At 50.4% G+C, this 22,118-nt stretch overlaps 1 protein-coding gene across 1 annotated transcript; it reads right to left on the bottom strand.

Moving 5' to 3' along the window:
- Positions 1–9,007: 9,007 nt before the first annotated feature.
- REELD1 (reeler domain containing 1) lies at positions 9,008–22,118 on the bottom strand. Its single transcript, XM_059697907.1, is given in 11 exon segments — positions 9,008–9,418; positions 9,420–9,916; positions 10,687–10,750; positions 11,251–11,363; positions 11,366–11,451; positions 11,454–11,540; positions 11,911–11,940; positions 15,881–16,005; positions 17,611–17,697; positions 17,699–17,834; positions 19,633–22,118. Coding segments are annotated over 11 exon segments (1,542 nt in total). The 5' UTR covers positions 19,820–22,118; the 3' UTR covers positions 9,008–9,288.

Here is a 22,118-nt window from a genome sequence, read left to right on the forward strand (position 1 = left end):
CAGAGCAATAGAATATAGATTTATAAATATTTTCCAAGAGTGCCCTCTAGTGGAAATCCGAGGGAAGTCACACGGCTCACAAGTGACTTGGATCCCACACTTGTGAATAAAAATAAAACACAATCGAGCGAGACCTCCTTCACACGTGACCTGCAAACATATCGTATTTCTTTCCACGAGTCCATAAAATGTCACGTTGCCTTCGCGGGAGATGAAGCCTGCCTTCAGGCTTTAAAAGGAAATCTCGCTCTACTTTTGGAACTGGAAATCGTCATGTTATATGTGCGGTATTTTGAACACTAAGTGCAGGGACGTGTGCGGGGTGGGGCGGTGGAGGAGACTCGGCGATTGTATTCCTAGGCTGAGCGGGTGTTGCGGGCCCAGGGCTTTTATTTTGGCTGCAGAGGGAGCTAAGGCTGTAACAGTGTCCAGCCCCAAAGGCCACACACACTGCTGGGCTTTTACCTCGGAGGATGTGGGACAATGAGTCATTTGTGCCTCTTCCTGGTTCGCCCTGGCCAAGGTCAGCTTTCCCACTGGAGCCCGGCAGCTTGGCGCAGAGCCGGGGCCGTCTGGAGCCTTTCGGTGCTGCAGAGCCGGGAGGGTGTGGCCCCACCGCACTCCCCCCAGAGGACCCCAGTTCAGGCCTCAAGGCCGCCCTTGTCCACGTCATCAAACCGCATTCACTCTGCTCGGTTGGCATGAGGGGCCGCCTGGCGGAGGCCTGGGGAAATCGCCCTGAATACAGGCTCCCGGGCAGAATTCTGTGACCAGGAAAGTCAAAGGGCTTCAGAACCTTCTCACTCTTTCTGGCAAGTTTTCCAAAAAAACGATGACATTTTACCTGGATGCTGGTTCGATTCCAAATCATCGCTACACTCGTAGCAATAAGACAGCTGCCATTCACTTACTTCTCCAACAAGAGCGCGCACTGGCACCAGGCACTGTCCTAGACTGACCACCCGGACAGACAAGGACCTGAGCTCATGGAAACTGAATTCTGGCGTGGAGATCGGTGATAGGCAAGCAAGTGTGCGATGTCAAGACTACGGAGGGAGACTAACAGAGTGTAATGAATCATAGCAAGGGGATGTCTGCCTGGACGCCGTGCCTGAGAAGGTCTCTCCGAGGTTGCACGTAAGCACCCATTCTGCGCCCAATATTTCCTGTGTGAGGGGTTGAGAACGCACAGGTAAAGGAAATGCAGTTTGCACCTCCAAAGAGCCCGGTGCCCAAAGGTGAAATAATAATTTCCCACGATTTCAAACAGCTGAGCCCTAAGAGCTACGGCTCACAACAAACCTGCCACGTAAGCCGTGTCGCCCCCACTCCACAGCTGTGAAAACTGAGCTTCGGTGCTGGGAGGGCACTTGCCACAACTGGCAGAGTTCATTGCCAAGGTTAGAACCAAGGGAAATACACTCCTAAATGGGTTTTTTCTTTTCCTATGCCATGTTGCTTGGTGGAAATGGGAATAAACAAGGAAATCTCAGCATCTCTGTCAGCTCAAAGGTCCCCCCTGGCACACGGCACCATCTCGGGTGGGTGGACCGTACACGGCTCCACCTGCCCCTCAGCACCGGCTCGCGTAGAGGAGGGACCAGCCCGGCGCCTGGTCACACCTGCAGTCACGCGTGTCGCGTCCCTGGCTCTGGGCCGTGGCACGCGAGTGTGCGGTAGACTTCAGACCCTCTCGCCCGGAAGTGATGCTGATGCGACGCTTCTCCACCACACTATCTCGGTGGAGTTCCGTCTAAGTCCACACCCAGGGCTCCTCCTCGGTCTCCCTTCACCAGGCCCCTCATCCAGCAGCCAAAGGGACAGGGCTCCTGACTGTGGGAAGAGGTCGCCCTCCATGTATGCAAAACTCGTCACTGACCCGGAGCAGGACAGGAAGGAAGGAGAGGCCGCCAGGAGTGACCCCTGACTACCCCTCGGCTGCTGGTGGGGAAAGATAACAGCCCGCCGCGGCTGCATGGGGACCGCAGTGTGATGGCCGGCCTCACCTCGGAAAGCCCTGTTGTCGCACCGGCTCTCCCGGGAGAACAGAGGAGGACAATGGGGTCAACTCAGTGGGCGATAGGATTGCTGACTTGGTGTCAACTAAGCAACCTGGACCCACAGAAAATGGGTTGCTCAGAGGGGTGGGGGGCGGAGGCGTTCAACCTGCCTTCCAGCCCCGGGACTACAGGGAAGGGGGACAGAGGCTCCAGTGAAGGAGTGACATGAGCTGGGGGGCTTGCTCCGGTCTGAGCACACCTGGGGCTTCCAGCAAAGGCAGGTTCCTTTTGAGAAGGGACCTCTGATGCCGGGGAGAGAGGGGAGAGATGGCCTGGGGAGATGGGCTGGAGGGGTCATCTTCAGCATAGCGCTGGCCCTAGGGCCCAGCTGTGAAATCAGAGGACATCAGGGGCCCGGGCACACTCCTCAGAGGCAGGGACCCAGCCTTCCTCCCTGTCCTCCCCCCTCCACACACTCCACACACGTCCCATCCTGGCATGTGGCAGGTGGACAACGAGTGTGCAGGTCAGCGATCTGAATGAATCCGGGCTCCAGTGAAGTCTCCAGCTTCCGATGTGTTTTGTTGAGCCCTTTCCGTCTGAGCCCTCCCTCTGTCTTCCTTCAGTCCGTGATGGAAGGACTAACTCTCATCTTCCAGGTGGGCGTTGACCAGCCCCAGACAGGGCTGAGGTCAGGCACAGGGGCCTTTTCCAGGGCAGAGCTCCTCCGGCCGCGGAGCGCTCCCTGCGGCCTCCCGGCTCCTCCATGGAGACAGTGCTGGTTCCACCGGCGGCCTCCGCTTGTCCCCAGAGAACCTGGAGCAGGTGCGCGTCTGTTTGTGCTGGAGCAGGGCGGGCACAGCTGGACCCGACAGCACGGCTCTCGGGGGCCTGGGCGGTAAGCCCTGCCCGGAGGCCGTCGGTGCCCTCAGTGTATCCAGATGGTAAATCTACGTTCCGTTTCTTCTATGAGCCACGCACTGTGCGGGATGCCAGGGGACAGAGGAGGAAACAAACGCACCAGATTCTCTACCTTATGGAGTTTATCTTCATCAGAATCTAGAGCCGTGGGTCCCAGCTCGAGCAGCACGTGAGCCACCTGGACCGCGTTCGAAGCCGTGGACGTGGGCCCCCCTCCCAAGAAGTGCGCGTGGATGGGGCTGGGAGCCGGATATCCGTGCTCATAGCTGAAGGATGGGGCTGGGTGAGGGGCTCTGAGGGGCTTCAGAGAAGCTCTGGTCTTCCCAATGGAGCTGGGAACCCATGTCCCTCCTCCAGACCTTTCCCCGAGGCCCAGGCCAGGGAGGAAGAAGGAAGTAGCTGCTTGCTTTCTGTGTCCCCCGGAATTTCACTCCAGCTTTGGGTTTTGCTTTTATTCCTTAGTTTCCCATCGGGAGTCTTCTGAAAGTTGGACTGCCAATTCGGATCAATTTCAGAGGTGCCCAGCCTGCATCTTCTATCACCCTGGGCCACGGATCTTCTGGCCCCCCCCGCTTCTCATTGGCTTCCTGTTCTTTGTTGCTGGGTTCCAAGCTCTCTTTGTCTCCACCTCCTGGATCCGGTAGCCTGCTCAGTCTTCATGGCCCTGATCCCCTGATCACAGCAGTGACCCAGGAGCACGAAGAAAGGACCCTTCCCCTCCTATCCCTTCTCCTCTCAGCTCAGGCATCTCCCTCTTTCCAATCCTCCTCACCATTTTCCATGCCCAGGTCACCTCTTCTCCTGCCCCAACTCCACTCTTTGAGCTCCCCTAGACCTCCGGAGGAGAGAGAAGGCAGCCTGTCACTAGGAATCTGGGGGTGAAATCTGACACGGAGGTGCTCTCACCGTCACCATGGGTGCCTGGAACGTGCCCCCCTCACAAACATTAAAGAGAAAGAACAAACTATGTTTTGCTTTCTAGTTTGTGTTTTCATATCAAGAGGAGTTGATTTTCAGTCCCAGAGGGTCTGAGCCAGTAGGGGACTCAGCTTCATCAGAGGGCGAGGGCTTACACATGCCCCACAAATAACAACAATAATAAAAATAAAAAAAAATAAAAATAATAATAATAATAGAACTAATGCATGCGCTGCATTTGGAGCTGGAAATGATCACTGGCATTTCCTCGGATGAGGTTAATCATCCCGGCAACAGGGGCTGCACATTTGCATAATAAAGATCAGAAGCCACTGCCTCCTACATCTCCCCGGGCACCAGCCGACCAGTGTCCTTGGCTCAGGACACAACTTCCTAATGTGCGTTCGTGCTCGGTCCCGGGCAGCGATTCTCCTCTTTGGCTTGTGTGTGAAATGTCAGGGTTTCCTCTTTTTTTCGTCTCAGAGAACAACAAATTAGGCTTCCCAGTGAGAAGGTGCCGCCTGTAATGGAGAATACAATCTGAACGCGCAGAGGCCGCACCGGTGACCCCTGGCGCTGACCTAGCAAGCCCGAGTCCATTGTTCCCGCCCATCAGTGGACAGGAAAACATCACTTTAGACGTAATCATTAATCATTAGTCAAAATGGATATCCCCGTTGGTTCCTCGCCTCTCAGGCAACCCTGCCTAGCCCGACAATAAATCAGGAAAATACATTTCTTCATATCCAATGGAATGTATTTCCAGACAGCCTCTTTGCTATATGAAGTAACACAACACTTTGCAGAAGCCGTCCATCACCCGCGGATGGGAAGAATCTCCCAGGATACTGTTGTAAGGACGGGAGAGGCAGCCGGTGGCTGTAAACCAAAGAAACGTCTCCTCACAGCAGTGGCTCTAGGTCAGGGGACAAGGACAGCCAGCCCCTGCCCGTCTGGACCCACGGGTTCCTTTCCCCTTCGTGAGATCTTCTCCCCAGCTGGCAGGTCATGCCCTGGCCTGGCCACCGTGAGCACCAGTCCCCGAAGTCCGTCCTGGTCCTTGTTCTAATGTGGATTCATTTCTCCAGGCCATTTCTCTGCTTGCTCCTGGCTCTCTCTGGATCCACTGAAATGTTTACAGCCCCCCAAATGCTCCCAGAAGATAAGTGATCCGCCCGAGGACGGTGGGAAGAGAAGTGGACTGGCCGTCAAGAGGGGAGGAAGGGACTGAGGACTCCCCTAGACCCTAACTCCTTGAGGGTGACCTCCCGGGGGCGTGTTCTTTGCCCCTCCCCAAACCACCCCCACCCCACTGTGAAAGGGAGGTGCTGTCTATGGTTTCCAATCTGTGCTCCCTGGAGCCCTCAATTCCTGAGGCAGCGCCTCAGGGGGAGGTGTGAGGGAGGATGGGGAAGGGGGAGGGGGGACGCCTCAAAGGTCCACTAGAGCAGCCAGTTTTTATACGTGCTGGGGATACAGCCAAGGACAAAACTCAGTCTCTGGCCCTGGCTGGTTTACACAGTGGATAGAGCGTCGGCCTGTGGACTGAAGGGTCCCGGGTTCGATTCCCCTCAAGGGCACATGCCTGAGTTGCAGGCTCGATCCCCAGTAGGGGGCGTGCAGGAGGCAGCCAATCAATGATTCTCTCTCATCATTGATGTTTCTATCTCTCTCTCCCTCTCCCTTCCACTGAAATCAATAAAAATAGACATTAAAATTTAAAAAAAACAAAAAAAACAACCCTCAGTCTCTGCCTTTACATGGCATCCTAGTCAGGGGAGGCAGAACAGAATAAAAAATACAAATAAATGCTAAGACCCACTAGGTAAGAAGCATGAAAAATCTAAAGCGGGAGGGGCACTGAGAGTGGGAAGAGTTTCCTGTGGCCGGAGAAGCCGCTCTGATGAGGCAGCACCGGGACAATGTTATGAAGGCTGTGCCCATCTGGGGGCTGTGCCCATCTGGGGGCTGTGCACATCTGGGGGCTGTGCCCATCTGGGGGCTGTGCACATCTGGGGGCTGTGCCCATTTGGAGGCTGTGCCCATCTGGGGGCTGTGCACATCTGGGGGCTGTGCCCATCTGGGGGCTGTGCACATCTGGGGGCTGGGGTTCCAGACAAAACACAGCCAGAGTCCGTGAGCTGAATGGAGCTGCGCAGCATTTGTGGAGCCTTCACGGGGCGCTGAGAATGTTTGGGAGCCTTGAAGGTGGTGAGAGCCGGGTCAGCCAAAGGAGATGCTCAGGTTTCCTTCTGAGAGATGGAAAGCCATTAGAGAAGCCAGAGGCAGTGTGGCATAAACAGATTTATGGTAAAAGCAAAAAAATAAATAAAAAAGCACCAAAATACATTTGGCAGGCTTCAGGTGTCCTGGCCGCTCCACCATCACTGTCAATGGAGCAAAGTCTCCAATGTCCTTTTTGTGCATTTAAAGAACAGAAGAAACAGACAAAACGTCCTCTTTCTTTGCATCACAAAGGCCCTCCTGATAGTCTAAACCGAGGCTGCTGGGGCTGGTTTTGCAGCCCCCCGTGGCCATTTGGAGCAGAGTTCTGAATATCCTAAGACTGGGAAAAAGTTCTCAGGTTTAATAAAACAAATTAATGCAAATTCCTTTCACTCGAATAACAGGAGTTCCTTGCCGCACACCACTTTCAGGAGAGGGGAGCTGCATTTCCGAAAGGCCAGCGTCGCTGATTAATGCCGGAAGTCCAAGGCCGGGAGAGGGTCCGCTGTCTGTAACTTGCTCATAAGCTGCTAGCCTTTCCCACGCGACTTTGCAAAGTAAACGCGACACTTGTTTAAATATTTACCAGCCTGTTGACCCATTTTTGTTGTTGTTGTTAATTAGAATTTTTTAAGAAGAAAACAAACATCGTAACAGCAAATTAATCCAGACAGCCTCAGACAGTGAGACCGCTCAGCCCGACTACAGTTAAGCATGAAGTCAAGATTATAGTATCCAAGGGGAGACATTAATTAGAAATATCAAAGACAGGCTCTGAATGCAAAGGAGGTGAAGGCCCAGCCTGCCCCCAATCTGTGGCTGTTAAATTAACAATGGAGGTGAAAACATTGTTTAGAATATAAAGAGTCTTCAGCAATTGTTTTTCGGTTACTTTCCCTTAACCGTGTGGTCAGCTCCAAACCTCTTTCTCCTACAAGAAGTGGTTGGCTGAGCAATCCTGTAGCTGTTCCTACAAAACAAAACAAAAAAGCTATTTTTAAGATATTGCGTTGGAGTCCGTTGCCTTTGTAAAACTTGTAATGGCTTTGTGCTTTAGGAGGCCCCTTCAGGTTAACAGCATCCTGCGTGCTCCCCTCTGGGCCTCCTCTGAGGCCAGGCTGAGACCTTCAGGATCCCAGGAACAGAGGGTTTTATGTCTGCTGATGCAGGCCTGTGGACTCCAGCTGCCCTTGCCAAAAAGAGAGTTTACTCAGAAAGTCTCAGCAAAAATGCCCGGCCCCCAGCAGGAACTGTTGCCAGTGGCGACCATGATGACTCGGGCAGCGTGCACGCCTTGATTTGCTGGGCTGGGAAGAAGGGACCGCAGGGGTGGAGGTTGTCATGGGAAGAGAGTAACGTTTCCTTGGTGGTCACAGAATTTCTCTAAATGGACTAGGCTTAGAGCCATGTCGCAGCTGCAGGAGGAGGTTGGTCACCGTGGCATGTCCGTTGCAGTTAGTCCTGGACAGCTAAGTGCTGAGCGTGAATTTCTTCTACCCAGCAGCCGCAAGAGGTAAATAATTTTGCGATCCGCCTTTCTCTGACAAGGAAGCTCAGGCTCCAAGGCCATCGGCCAACTCTTCTGTGTCACTTGAGTCTTTTGCCAGAGCTGAAGTGCCCAGCGGGAGGGGAAATGCCCACCTGAGCCTGAAGCCTGGAGAGTTTCCTCACCCGCTTTGATGCTTCTCAGGGAAGGTGACCCGGGGCGTCTCCCAGATGAACGGTCTCTCCTTCCGCTCTCATGTAAGCCCCGTGGCAGGTCGGCAGTCCAACGAGAGAGGCGGTGAGTTAGAGAGAGCTTCACATCCTTTGCCACTTCTTCCATCAAAAAGTGAAATTGGCCCTGACCAGTTGCCCAGTGGTTAGAGCATCGACCTGAGGACTGAAGGGCCTCGGGTTCAGTTCCAGCCAAGGGCACGTACCTCGGTTGCAGGCTCAATCCCCGGCTCCAGTTGGGGCAAGTGTAGGAGGCAACCAGTTGATGTGGCTCTCTCACATTGATGTTTCTCTCTGTCTCTGCTCCTCCCTTCCACTCTGTCTAAAAATCAATGGAAGCCTTCATCAGTTTGGCTCAGTGGATCGAGTATCAGCCTGTGGACGGAAGGATCCCGGGTTTGATTCCGGTCAAGAGCACATGCCCAGGTTGCAGGCTTGCTCCCCAGTGTGGAGCCTGCCGGAGGCAGCCAATCAACGATTCTCTCTCATCATTGATGTTTCTATCTCTCTCTCCCTCTCCCTTCCTCTCTGAAATAAACAAATATAAAATAAATAAAAAATAAATAAAAATCAATGCAAACAATATCTTCCGGAGAGGATTAACAATGTGAGGGGAGCACATTCAAGGTTTATATTGGAACCTGTCGTTTTGACCCTCCGTAGTGTCTACAGGACTCTGGCTACACCAAGATGACCTTCCTGAAGTCACCAGGGCACTTGGGTGGGCTCCGTGCACGATGCTCTCTTCCTAACACCCCCCGAGGCTGTTCTCCGAACTGTGCTGGCCTCGTTTTCTGTCCAGCCTGACCTTTGGCAAAAGGTAATACATCTGCTCACTGTTGGGCTACGTGAGCCTCTCGTCAAGTGTAAATGGATGGGCGGTCTTAGATCCATTTACACCTGATGAAGAGCTGACTTTATGGCCTCGTGTTCTGTGTATGTTTTCCCACAGATGTGTTTAATCAAGCCCTCACGCTCTCTTTACTTCCAATCGATTTCCATGGCGGGTCTGCTGGACCTCTGAGTTCCCGACTACTCTGACTACCCTTGCGCTCGCCTAGCCCAGTGATCAGAGCCGGGTCTGAACTCTCGTTCTTTGGGGGTGGTTTGGATGTGTGAAGCGAGAGTTACAGTTCTTTCTCTTGCAAGAGACACAACCCCACTTTCCTTTTTTTTTTTTTTTTTAAGAGTTAGAGGAGATGAGGCTGACACAAGGGGGAGGGACACAATCTTTATTTCTGTGGGTTCCTTAAGGCAACAGAGGAAGCCGAGAGGCCACTGGAGTCTAGTTAATGAGCAGGTTATACAATATTCATTGTGTTGAGTTCAACTCTTCAAACAGGACGTCTAATTGCAAAAGAAGAAAAAGCAGCTAAATACAGTTGTTGAAACAACAAAGCTTGGGAAGGACTCGGTGCTTCCTGCACTAACCGCGAGCTGACAGCACCCAGCGGGCCCTGTGCTCCCCAGCTCTTCTCATTAGCTCTGTTCTGAGACACTACAGGGTCTAAGAAGGCCCCTGAGAGGCCGAGACGATGGCTTCTCCAAGGACTGTTTTCTTGCCATCCACAGAGGGGGTGATCCAGTTGTACTCAGCTTCAACCAGGACACAGCTGTTCTCCCCAAGCTGCCTCACTCCTGGCAACCGCACCCCCTGCAGGCTCCCTGAAGGACACCCCTGTCCGCTTGTGGCAATACTGGGTGTGCAGATACCAAAGGCCAGCAGCCAACACCATGCCCAAGGTGGCCAAAAGGCAAAGCAGGATTCCCAGTTGGAGAGTCTGGAGCTGGATCCCTGAAGGGGCATGGGCTCCCTCTTGCCCAGCCTCGGGCCTTGGGCGGGTCTTCCTGGGGTAGCCCACTCTGCCCTCTCCATTTCCCTCCCCCTCTCTGAGCTCCTCATGCTTTGACTGAGGCAAAAAGCTGGCAGAGGCCCCAGCTGCCTCCAATTGGCCAGCAGTAGTGAGTGGCCCGGGAGAGGCCGAGGTGTGGGAGACAAGTGTTGGGTTGGCTGCCCCAGCCCCAGCCCCAGCCCCAGCCAGTGTTCCAGAAGACCAGAGGCGCTGAGGGTAGGTAAGATGGATGGTGTCCATGCGAGGCCTCATCACGGTCCTGTTAGAGGCCTCCACCTTGTCCTAGAAAAGCAGAGGGGAAGTCAGAGGGGCTGGTCTTCACCCAAACTGCCACTGAACGTTGCAGCCAATCTGTGCTCTTGAAAGAATTCCAAGCAGCAGCTGAAAGCCCAGTCTTGTGCCTGCTCCTACAAGAGCTCAGAGTAAATAGCCCGACTAGATAAATATGCACGTGTTATTGATGGGACGGGGTGGCTAATGGAAACCCCACAGAGAGCACGGAGGCCAGTTACCAGAACAAACTTGGGGTGGCTTCTAGACCGATATGGATGGTTGTCATCGCCAGTGGCCGACAGCTGTGAGTTATCTTTTTATGCTAACACCCATGTAAGTGGGACCATTTAATCTGATAAATCTGAGTAAGAATATTATACCACGTTTTACTTTGTGTTCCTTTTAAGACTTCAAAGGAACATTAATTCACTGGATATGTCTCTTTTATATTGGCCATTTATCCAACCTCTGGGACTATGCATGGTCTTATAAGGCCAATGTTATGAAGCAGGGGTTGGGGGCAGGGAGGAGAGAGGAATTATTAACCAAGCTGAGTGGAAACATAAATCACTAAAACCATCAATTTCTACAATTGCCAATAACTTCAGAGACAAAGGCTGGTATTGGTTGGTAGAACGATGCTGTGTATACATTATACCCTTGCCTCCTTCTCTCTAGCTTTGGCTACTAGGCTAGTAGCTCTTATCTCCCAGCCTGGACCTTCCCACTCTGAGTTCAACATACCAACCTCACCCTCCATGCACAACTCGGGGTGTTACCTGTTCATTCCTATCTGAGGACAGGCAAGTTTCTGATGAATTGAAGCTTGGATCATCCTGAGTCCTAAAGGGAAGAATGGAGGTGCTGAGAAGAAGTCACTAGATCAAAACGCAATTTTTCCTATCACTGTTGTGTATACTGATAAAGTCAGATTGCCTTGAAAAATGCCTGAGTTTGGAATTGGGGCTGAATGGGGAAAGAGGTGAGTGAGGATGGCAGCAAAGAACTCACTGACCATTTTTATCTATTACTTTACATAAGTGTATATTTATATGTTATAAATACATATGTCTAAAATATAAAACATATTTATGTTTCATTTAATTTATAGCAGCCTTTCAGAGCCCTCACTCTGTCCAAGAGAGTACACTTTGCCCAGGTGATTATCATACCCAGCTCTTTTGACCAGTAGCCCTTCTACAATCAGGGTTTCTCATACACTGAAGAATAACTATGGTTGAGATCTTTTTCTGTCTGACTCCAAGAAGTTCACATTTCCTCAGCACCCTTGTGTGTGGAGTCATCCCACAAAATTACTGACTGGCCCACCCCTGGCCCATTACCTGTGGTGGGTACTAGGGCTGGCAGCAAAGCCCTCGGTGGACAATCTCCTGAGGGCCACGGGCCCCTCCAGCTGGCGGACATCCAGGGAGGGTTCTAAGGTTGGGTTGCTGTCCCGCCGGCCGGCCGGCCACGGCTGTCTGCAGTAGCTGTGTGTGAGGGCGGTTGGAACACAGCCTCTGCATCCCCAGGAAACACTGAAGCTCGAAGCTGTCCTCCTCTGCAGCCCCAGCGAGGGCAACGGCAAGAGTATCTGTGCGCTGCTGCCCAAGAGTGACAGGGAGACTGGGAGCTGAACAGAGGCCCACAGACACTACAAAGAGAGGGAGAGCGTTTCGTGGCATCGATCGGCACCAGCAGCGGCGATAATGGGCAAATACTCGAGACTTTGATGTGCCTTGAGGACAGACCATTAAGTGTGAGCCACTCAAAAGTGTTAATATAAAATACAAGTAATACAAGCCCTGACCAAGCAACAAAGCACTCCATTTCTCTTTTTGTTAATCCTCACCTGAGGATATTTTTTTTCATTGATTTTTAGAGTGAGCAGAAGAGAGGGAGGGTGGGGGTTGGGGGGAGGAGAAACATCAATTGGTTGCCTTCCACAAACACCCCAATTGGGGCTGGGCATTGAACCTGCAACCCAAGTACTGGCCCTTGACCGGGAATCAAATCCACGACCCTTTGGTGCATGGGCCAACGCTGTAACCACTGAGCAACACTAGCCAGAGCAAAGCACTCCATTTCTTAGCTCTTTTTAGAGTAAATTGCTGGACTTCTGGGCTTGTGTATTCCTAAATCACCAATCAGGGAATATGGAAACCACTGCATTTTTTCTCATCTCTGCCAAAACCTGCTTCTAGCTAGAAAAAAAAGTGAAATCTCATAAATCAGATGTTGAACAGCCCTCGATCTTTCTAGCCATGTTAGTAACACGAAGTTTCCGGGCTCTGGCAGTGACTTTAGCCTCTGCTGTGAGATCACTGCCCTGCACTGCCCTCCACTGTCTCGTGTCCCCTCTGTGACCGGCTAACACGACAGCCCAGCATCAGAAATAGCTGCACACAGTGCAGTGAGCCAGTGTGGGTTTCACAGTCAGATTAGTGTCTGGATCAGCGGTTCTCAACCTGTGGGTCGCGACCCCTTTGGTCGAACGACCCTTTCACAGGGGTCGCCTAAGACCATCCTGCATATCAGATATTTACATTACGATTCATAACAGTAGCAACATTACAGTTATGAAGTAGCAACGAGAATAATTTTATGGTTGGGTCACAACATGAGGAACTGTATTTAAAGGGCCAGAAGGTTGAGAACCACTGGGATTGTGCTCTCCACTCTGCTAATTGCTGGAGGCTTTGGGCAGGCCCTCCCAGAGCATCAGTTTCTTCATTTGCAAAATGGGACCCACAGCAGTCCCGGCAGCGCGTGATGCTGAGGGGGTGATGTGGGTCGTTGAAGGAGCATGACGCCCTCCTGGCACAGACACACGGTGCCGAGGCCCTTCCTCCTCGATGGCTAGGGTGATGGTGATGGGGTTCTCACCAAGTGTTGGCAAACTTTCCCTGCCCAGGGCTCCAGCTGGGTTGAGTTGAATCATTTTATTTGGGGGGGGGTAGTGGGTGCTACTTTGTTCCATTGACGTCATCACTCAAAAACATTGAGAATGAGGTGAAAAATCAATAAACCTAACACAGAGGTATGACAAAAATTCTTGGCAGTGTAAAACTCCCACCTGAACTCTGAATGCACTCAGACATCTGCGGGCCCACTGTGTGCTGGGCACTGCCACGGGTTCAGAAGGGGGGATTTGTTTCTGAACTGAAATCTAGGAGAGGCTCTTAGATGTCCAACCTGTCAACGACATTGTGGCGACAGCTTTAACACCAGAGCTAAGGAAGCAGTTACATCTGCCTACTGAGGAGAATGGGGCAAGTTTCACAAAGGAGATATCTGAACTGCCCCTTGGAAGGTAAAGAGATCACCATGAGGCACAGTCCGGTTTGAGGAAATGTCCGAAGGCAAAACATGGAGACATAAAAGTAGGTCGTGTCAAATGAGGTCGGGCAGGACCCCGAAGTTTGAGAAATACAATATGCTATCTTCCCAATGTGAAAATTCACAATTCCCACTGGCCTGGTGAGGTCGTCTTATGGTTAAGAAATCTATTTCATCTTGTTAGATGAATGACACCTCCCCCAACATACACACACACACACACACACACACACACACACACACACACTCCTTTATCCTTTGAGAAACACTAGGGTTTATGTGGAGCAACAGTTCTCAACCTGTGGGTCGCGACCCTTTTGGGGGTCAAATGACGCTTTCACAGGGGTCGCCTAAGACCATCGGAAAACACACATATAATTACATATTGTTTTTGTGATTAATCACTATGCTTTAATTATGTTCAATTTGTAACAATGAAATTGGGCGTCACCACAACATGAGGAACCGGATTAAAGGGCCGCAGCATTAGGAAGGTTGAGAACCACTGGTGTAGAGGAAGAGGCAGGAAAGCAGGCTGGGGTCGGAAGGGGAGGAATGTGAGCAGCATAATCAGGCATTACCCATTACCCACAGCTGCTCAGGCTGGAGGGTTGGACCCCCTCGGGGACAAGGTTCCCGCGGGGTCAGCCAATGGGGACGTGCATGACCATCAGGAGGCCCCTTCCTGAAGCCTCACTTTTACTCAGGCGCATTGAAGGAAGCATGCCTGAGATCAGAAAGCCACATTTGCATGATTTATAAAACAAAACATGAGACTTCAGACACATGGTGGGCTCGCAGCACCTGCTTCAGGCCACACAGAGAGGTTTGCTGCGCTTTTAGGAATATGCTGGTGGAGAGGCTGGAGGAGCAGCGCTGGGGGCTGGGAGAAGACAGAGGCTTGGGGCAAAGGCAGCGTGTGGAGGGTGGAGGCCCAGGGTTAGCCCTGGGACTGGGTCTACCAGACTGAGCAGTCAGGGATTCAAATTGGATCCCGGGCATAACAAGTTAACAGAGAATAAAAGAAAGAATAAAGGAAAGTGGGATTGATTGGATTAAAGACTAGATTTTCTGTGCATCTGTTCAGAGCACTTAACTAAAATTCAATAATGAAAATGAATTCCATAGCACCAGTAATTTTCAGGTAGGTGAAGCATTCTCTAGCTGGTTAATGTTTTTGTTTTATTTGTTTGTTTCAGAAGTTCATGGGTCAGTGGGGTCTAAAATCACATGGTGAACAGGGAAAGATATTTCATTGCCATCAACAGACTGATTCCTGGGACTGTTCTCCAACCCAGGCTGCCAAGAGCCATCTACGTACTGTGGAAATGAACAATAAACTGGATGAGTTCTTATTGAAGAAGGAAGAAGAGGAGAATGAGGAGCAGGGGAGAGAGGAGGAGGAGGAGGAGGAGGAGGAGGAGGAGGAGGAGGAGGAGGAGGAGGAGGAGGAGGAGGAGGAGGAGGAGGAGGAGGAGGAGAAGTGATCATTTCTTTCTTGAGCTCCTCTGCAGGGTTTGAGGAAAACCACTGAAATATTGTGACGATTGGTAGAGTTGGGGGTGGCAGAAGGCGGTTGCTATTTTTTTGTTTTATTGTACAGTTCTAACTCTTCACCCTAAGGTTCAACTTAATTTGGGTGGTTGAGTGGACAGTGTTTGTTGCTACAAACACAGAAACTGGGCACATCCCCACCTGCTAAGGGCTGTGTTACTGTGGTAGGCAGTGAGAGGACATGAGCAGAGCAAGGAGGATGGGCCAGGCACACAAGGTCGCCAGGGCCAGTAGTCCTGAGTGCCTAGTAAAGGACAGCGTAGGATGGGACCTCGCCAGCACGGCGCCCTTTCCTCTCCTGGCATACCGATGGTCATGCGGTTTGGACCCCTGACCTTTCCTCCCTCCCTCGAGATAACTTCTAGGCCTCTGTTGTATTTCAGCTCCCGGCTCAGAAAAGCCACAAAACCAGACCAGTGACCCCAGGGCTGACCTCAGGACCAGCTGCATTGAATAATGACCCCGCCCTGGTGCCAACCAATCAGTGGAGACAAGACCCTGAAAGGACACACCTGGAGAGTGCTGAATATTCTGTTAAGATCTCCCCCGGCCCTCCCCTGAAACCTCCACCCTGAAAACCCTTAGGCAGAGGGTCCAGTACCCTCCCACCCCAGCCTGCCCCTGCTTTCCCTTCACCTCCCCCACAGCCTCCCCAGGCACAATACCATTAGCCTCCTAACTCCCAGGCTCCCAGGGCCTGCCTTTGCCTCTGTAATTTGTTTCCTCAGTGCATTTCTTCTACGAATTACTTCTTCCATTTCTGTGAGTTTATAAATAAATGTTCTCTTATAGTTTGAATTCTTTCCTAGCCAGAACTCAAGTGCCCAGGTTGCTGAACCCAGGTCCGGCCTGACCCCACTGGTCTAACACCTGGAGCCTTTCCTGTCGCCAACAACATTATCACGAATTGCTGCTGTCGGCCAAGGCAGGTGACTATTGCTTGTGTTGCAGAAACTGGAAACTAGTAACTTTGAAGTGAAAATAGGTAACTCTAAATTAGAATGCCAACCCGGCTAGTGAATACAGCAGCCAGTGGTACCTGGGGCAGGTCTTTCCTCCGCATCTTTGGCCTCCGCCCCGGGGTGGGCAGCAGTGAGCCGGGCTCCACGCGGCCATGGGGAGGGGCTCCACTGCTCCTCTGCTGAGACACAGCGGACGACTCGATCCTTGCCCAGTAAACGAAATATGACTGGACGACTGATAAACTGGGGAAAGACAGCAGGGCGATCAAGGGTTTAGTTTTCCTTAAATAAAACCGCAGGCCATCCTACTAGAAAAGAAGAAACAAACAAACAGATAAAGAACAAAAGTCTGAATTAGAAGAGCCAGAGAGAGATGACAGCATTGGCCCTGGAGCGACTTCATTCTTTTTAAAAACAAAAACTCAATAGCAGCGAATAATGAAAATAGGAGAGGATAAGCACAAATCAATAAACATAGTCATTAAACATTGCCTTTTGACTAAAGGGCGTCTTCTTTAACTGTTCAGACTCAAAAGGTTTTATCTTTGACTTTATTAATAGCCACTTCTGGTATATTGTTATTTGAATTACACCATCAATTATAATTCTATTGTACAATTGCACAATTCTATGTAATTGCAGATTCTATTGAAAATTAGAGATAAGGCATTAATAAATACTCTAAGCAACATTTTGAATACGTATGCCTTTCTCCAGTAAAAATCAGTTTCATAAACATTCTCTCATTTATCCTCCCCAAAATTTCACCAATGTAGTAATCAGATTATTGGCAAGTGTCATTTTTCTCACGGCAAATATTCAGAAAGCAGTTACACAAATGTGATTGATTCGCTGGGGCCATCCAGAGTGAAGGTGCCCGGAAGAGCCACGGTAGGGGACTCGACACATGGTGGTTATTGTGGGAAAGGACGGGAGGTGAGAGAGCGTGGGGCGACTTTGGGAGCCGCTTCTGACCAAGTGACTTAGCTCCTTTTCTGCCAAATGGAGATAACAGCTTCTAAACTAGTTCCTGTGGCAGCTGAAATGGTAAATCTGAAAATAGAAACGAGATGCTTTGGAAAAATAGAAGTAACTGTACAGGTTTAAGGACTTCACACCCCACACACCCCTGCATTTGGACCAGAACCAAAAGCTTGGCAGAAGCTGGGTCACCCCAGCAGCCACGTGGCTAAATCATCAGAGCCCGGGGTTCTCCTCCCTGCTGTTCTGCCTGCTGCGTTAGGACACGAGGAAGGGATGGAAAAGGAACACCCAGGGTGGGGGCCACAGACCTCCTCCGGCGCTGTCCCCAGTGCCGAGGGAAGCATGGGGTCCGGGTGCCGCCACCCTCAGGCACAGCCTCCCTCTTACACGCCCAGGGGGTGGGGAAAAGCAACCGAGGAAGAAAGGAAACACCCTTCCCTAAAAACAACAGCAATGAAATGCTCTTTCTTTTTCAATGCAAGTGTCCCATGCAGCTTACACTGGGCTCTCTGATGCCAGGCGCTGCTCTGAGCTGGTGGCCTGCAGGGCCCTTCCCCGGTGGTGCTGCCATTGCTACAGGGGCAGAGACCTCGGTGGCTCTCCCTGGGCCGCGGGGGCTCCACCCGCCTGTCTGCCTCAGCCGCTCTCCCACCAGCAGCTCCCTGGTCCTCGGCGGGAATTCCCTGGGGAGGTTGCCCAGGATTCGTCTGTGCGCAGGGAGGAGGGGAAATCGCATGCTTTCTGGACCACGGAGAATGGGAAGGAGGGGAGATGGGGCAAATGCTTTCCGTCCCCCGCTGCACAGGCTCTCTAGCTGGGCCAGCCGGGAAGGCTAGTGACTGAGGAGCAGCGCGTGGCTCGTACAGGAATCGCACGTCCGCCACGGGCTGGGCAGGGGCCTTCCACACGAAGGACCGGCTTCTCTTCCGGGACTTGTCAGCGTGGGTGACTGTCCGCCTCTTCAAAACAGCTCATCAGTCCCGAGTGAGGAGGAACGAGCAGGGAAGGGCCGGCTACTTGATGATCGGACGCTCTCCGGGCCTGAAGCAGAAATCCCAGGAAATCAGGACCGCTCCTCACAGTCACTGCAACAGAAGACGCGCGTTCCAGGTGAGCGCACCTGGCGCAGCGCCACGTGCGGGCCTTACAGGGGCGTCCCCCAAACCGAAGCGTCATGCTTGGGGCCAGCCCCCAGAAAATGAACAGCTCATGGGGTGGGGTGTGGGGGGGTGGGGTGGGGGGAAGAAATGGATGTGATACTTTACACCCAAATAATCTCCATTTGGATCAGAGATATGTAAAAATCACATGCAAGGGAATTAAACAATTAAAAACAATGTTTTAAAATATTTACATTGGAGTTAGGAATGCCTCTCTCTCTAAGCCAGCGGTTCTCAACCTATGGGTCGCGACCCCTTTAGGGTCAAACGACCCTTTCACAGGGGTCGCCTAAGACCATATATAATTACATATTGTTTTTGTGATTAATCACTATGCTTTAATTATGTTCAATTTGTAACAATGAAATTGGGGGTCACCACAACATGAGGAACTGTATTAAAGGGTCGCGTCATTAGGAAGGTTGAGAACCACTGCAAGCAAAACCCAATAGCCATAAAGGAAAAGATTATTTTTTTTTTAAGATACTGCAAATGGAAGAAATCAAAAGACAAATGGTAAACTGAGAAAAAATATTTGTAAGATACAAAACAGACAAATATACAGAGTTACAGTGAATCCATAAAAAGATAACAAGACCCAAAATTATGAAAGGACTCCACAAGAAATGAAACAAGTTCAAACATAATTGTAAACATAATTATAAATGAAACACCGTTTTATTCCCGTCATGTAAATAAACTTAAAACTGTGTCATCATAGCCGTACTGATTGGACTACAGGAAGAGGGGAGCGCTCATTCACTAACGCTGGGCCTCTAAATCGGGCAACTCCTCGCGGGGGCAACGGGGAAACATTTTCCAGACTTAAAATGTAGTCGCCTCTGGTGCACCTGCAGCGTGGATGGGCCTAGGAAACCTTATAGCAAGTGAAACAAGTCAGGCCCAAAGTGACAACTATTGAATGACTCCACTTAGTATATGAGAGACAGAAAGATTCGAGGTTGCCAGGGGTGGGGGAGAGGGGAGCACCCTCTTACTGGTGCCTCTCTCTTCCCTGGCTTCCTTCCCCTCCTCCTCATCTGCGCGTCTGGGGATCACCTCCCAAATAAACTCACTGCACTTGAATTCTTTCTCTGCTTTTGGAGGCCCCTGAACTAAAGTAGTGGGAAATGCTCTTTCACTCCTCAAATAATTTTGGTTTTAAATAATGAGGAAAAAAGTATATTTTACACATCCAGATACACAGGATACATGAAGTTTGTTCAGGGTAACTACATTATGTCTTATACTAAGGACAGAATAATGTTTTAAAAATATATATTTTATTGATTTTTTTACAGAGAGGAAGGGAGAGGGACAGAGAGTTAGAAACATTGATGAGAGAGAAACATCGATCAGCTGCCTCCTGCACAACCCCCACTGGGGGATGTGCCCGCAACCAAGGCACATGCCCTTGACCGGAATCGAACCTGGGACCCTTCAGTCCACAGGCCGACGCTCTATCCACTGAGCCAAACCGGTTAGGGCACAGAATAATGTTTATAATAACGTTATTTGTGCCCTCCTCCTGTAAAGATGAGTATCAATATAGAGATTAGCTATGCGATAACAAATATTTTGTGCTTGTCTTTGGCTACTTTATTGCTTCTTCGGATGAAGCCAGAGTTTAGCCCAGGAAACTCCTGGGCGGACAAACCACTTTGGAATTTGTCACTGGGGCCCCGAGGCTCCCCGGGGTGTCTCAAAGCCTCTCCCGTGGTTCCTGGCACCGTGTCACCTGGAACGGAGGAAGACCTGCAGGTGTAGATGGTGACGTGGTGGGGCCGGGGCTTCTGCGGCTGGGCCTGGAGGTGCTGGGGCTGCATGTCCTCGCTCCAGGGAGAAGACGGAGGAGCAGGAAGCCAGGCGAGGGCGGCACAGACCCAGCCTGTGAGGGCAGTGGCCACTCGCATCCTGCCCTTCCCTACGTCACAAGAAACACCAGCTTCAATCCAGATGCTATTTACCAAAATGACATGATGTCTTTGTGAATGTGACTGACCTGAGTCCCTCTCTGCCTTTAAGCCCGAGATCCCTGGAAGGCTGCCTCCCAGATTGCAAGCACTCAAGGTCAAGATCAAAGACACACGATGCTATTGGGAGTGTTTCATTTCTAAACACTTAAAATAAAATCACCTTTCTTCCTTTAATTTTCTCAAAGTCCAGACCACTTCTTTTTAAAAAGAAGATTTAATATTTAAGTTGAAGAAATAAGACAAGAAAATAATTATGCTCTATTGCGAACTCCTTACAGACTGTCTGCTATCCACGGTCAGGGTGAGCTATAGTTGTTTAACACATTATTGCTGAAGCAAGACACCCTGTATTCCAATACGGTCAGGCAGCACGGCATATGGTAGCTTGGATTAACATCTTATCTCTATAATTGCAAATCACAGTTAAATGCTACAAAATTCTGCCAACTCTCAATTACTTAGAGGTCACTGCTGCGTTCCCAACACATTGACAGCTCCTGTCCTCCCTCCTGTTGACTGTTTTTAGTTATTTCACTACTTTTTCAAAGAGGAGATGAGCAGAAAAAGTTATAACCAAAGGGAGCCACTCTACACCTTGTTAAATATAGTGGCAAAAAGAACTGGCTTGGAAATGGAATAAAATGATTGGATGAAGTAACATTGACAGAGTAATTTTCATTTGTGTTTGCCACCTTGAATAACCATCAACAAAAAGAATTCAAAGTTGACCATGTAAAAGAAGTTCACAGGTGAAAATAAAGTGAGAGATAGCAAATAAGACAGATAAAAAGCTCTCTGAATAAATATTCAGGACTGTCAGACATTCTTTTTTAAATAGCTATTTGTTTTTATAGTCATATGCACAGATATTTTAAAAGTTATAATATTTTTATCTAAGGAGCAATGCAAAGCAACAATAGCCCTCCTCTCTAGTGAGTTGGTTTTAAAAGGTAAAAATAAAATGTACTCCGGAGTAAAAATTTGGTGAAACTAGTTATAAAAGCAATAGATTAAAGAGACCATCCATACAACTAAATAATCAAGTGTCATCTAATTCTATCTTATCTTCCCATGCCATCACCACCATCTTCTACACTGACCAGACAAGGGAGACAGGAGCATGATTTATAGATCAAATCTCTTAGACTTAAGAGTCCTTCAGACTATACCTTTCTCTGCTAGGTTTGCTTTCCATGATGCAAAAACCTCTACACCACAAGGCACCATCCTACAGCTTTCCAGAACATCCTATATAATAAAAGGCTAATATGCAAATTGATCAAACAGAAGAACGACCAGTCACTATGATGCGCACTGACCACCTGGGGGCAGACGCTCAATGCAGGAGCTGCCCCCTGGTGGTCAGTGCACTCCCACAGTGGGAGCACTGTTCAGCCAGAAGCCCTGAGCTGGGCTCACAGTTGGTGAGTGCAGCGACGGTGGCAGGAGCCTCTCCTGCCTCTGTAGCAGTGCTAAGGATGTCCGACTGATGACTTATGCAGGGAGCGAGCCTAAGCCATCAGTCAGACATCCCCCAAGGGCTCCCAGACTGTGAGAGGATGCAGGCCAGGCTGATGCCCCCCCCCCCCCCCCGCCAAATGCACGAATTTCATGCACTGGGCCTCTAGCTAAGAGATAATGAACAATGAATCGTAAAGCATATTCTCAGTGGAGGGGACCTAGGGCCCTGACATTTTCAGAAGGGTCACATAGAAAATGCCCCTGTGCCCTTGTTCAGGGCAAAAGGTGGTCTCCTCTCTCCAAAGGCAGATCAAACACTGATGCCTACAGAGGCAAGGGGTGAGTGCCACGCCCCACAGAACCCCACCGCAGCCACAATCCTACCCCTTCCCTCCTAAGATCTTGCAATTTCTGCTTTCTCCCAGCACCTGGTCTACCTGAACCTGAGATAGCATGAACTTACCTAAGAGCACACGGTCCTTCAGGTTTGATGGAATTGCAAAGACACGTCCTTTATACAAGTCTTTTCTCCTCCATTCAGTTTCTCCTCAAATGGGCAGGAAAACAGCTGTTACCCTAATCCTGGCATCCATAGGAACTGTCCCTCCGTGTCCAAATCTGGCCTTAATCGCATTGATTTTCTCTAAGACCACATACACGCAGTTTCCACATCAACATTATCCAAGCCCATGTGAAGAACTAGACCGAACTGGAACAGGTTGTGCCCATGACTGGCACTGGCAGCAGGAGCCCAATGCCTTTACCTTGGTCTCCC

The sequence above is a fragment of the Myotis daubentonii genome, chromosome 5 (genome assembly GCF_963259705.1).
Source record: "Myotis daubentonii chromosome 5, mMyoDau2.1, whole genome shotgun sequence".
Lineage (NCBI taxonomy): Eukaryota > Metazoa > Chordata > Mammalia > Chiroptera > Vespertilionidae > Myotis > Myotis daubentonii.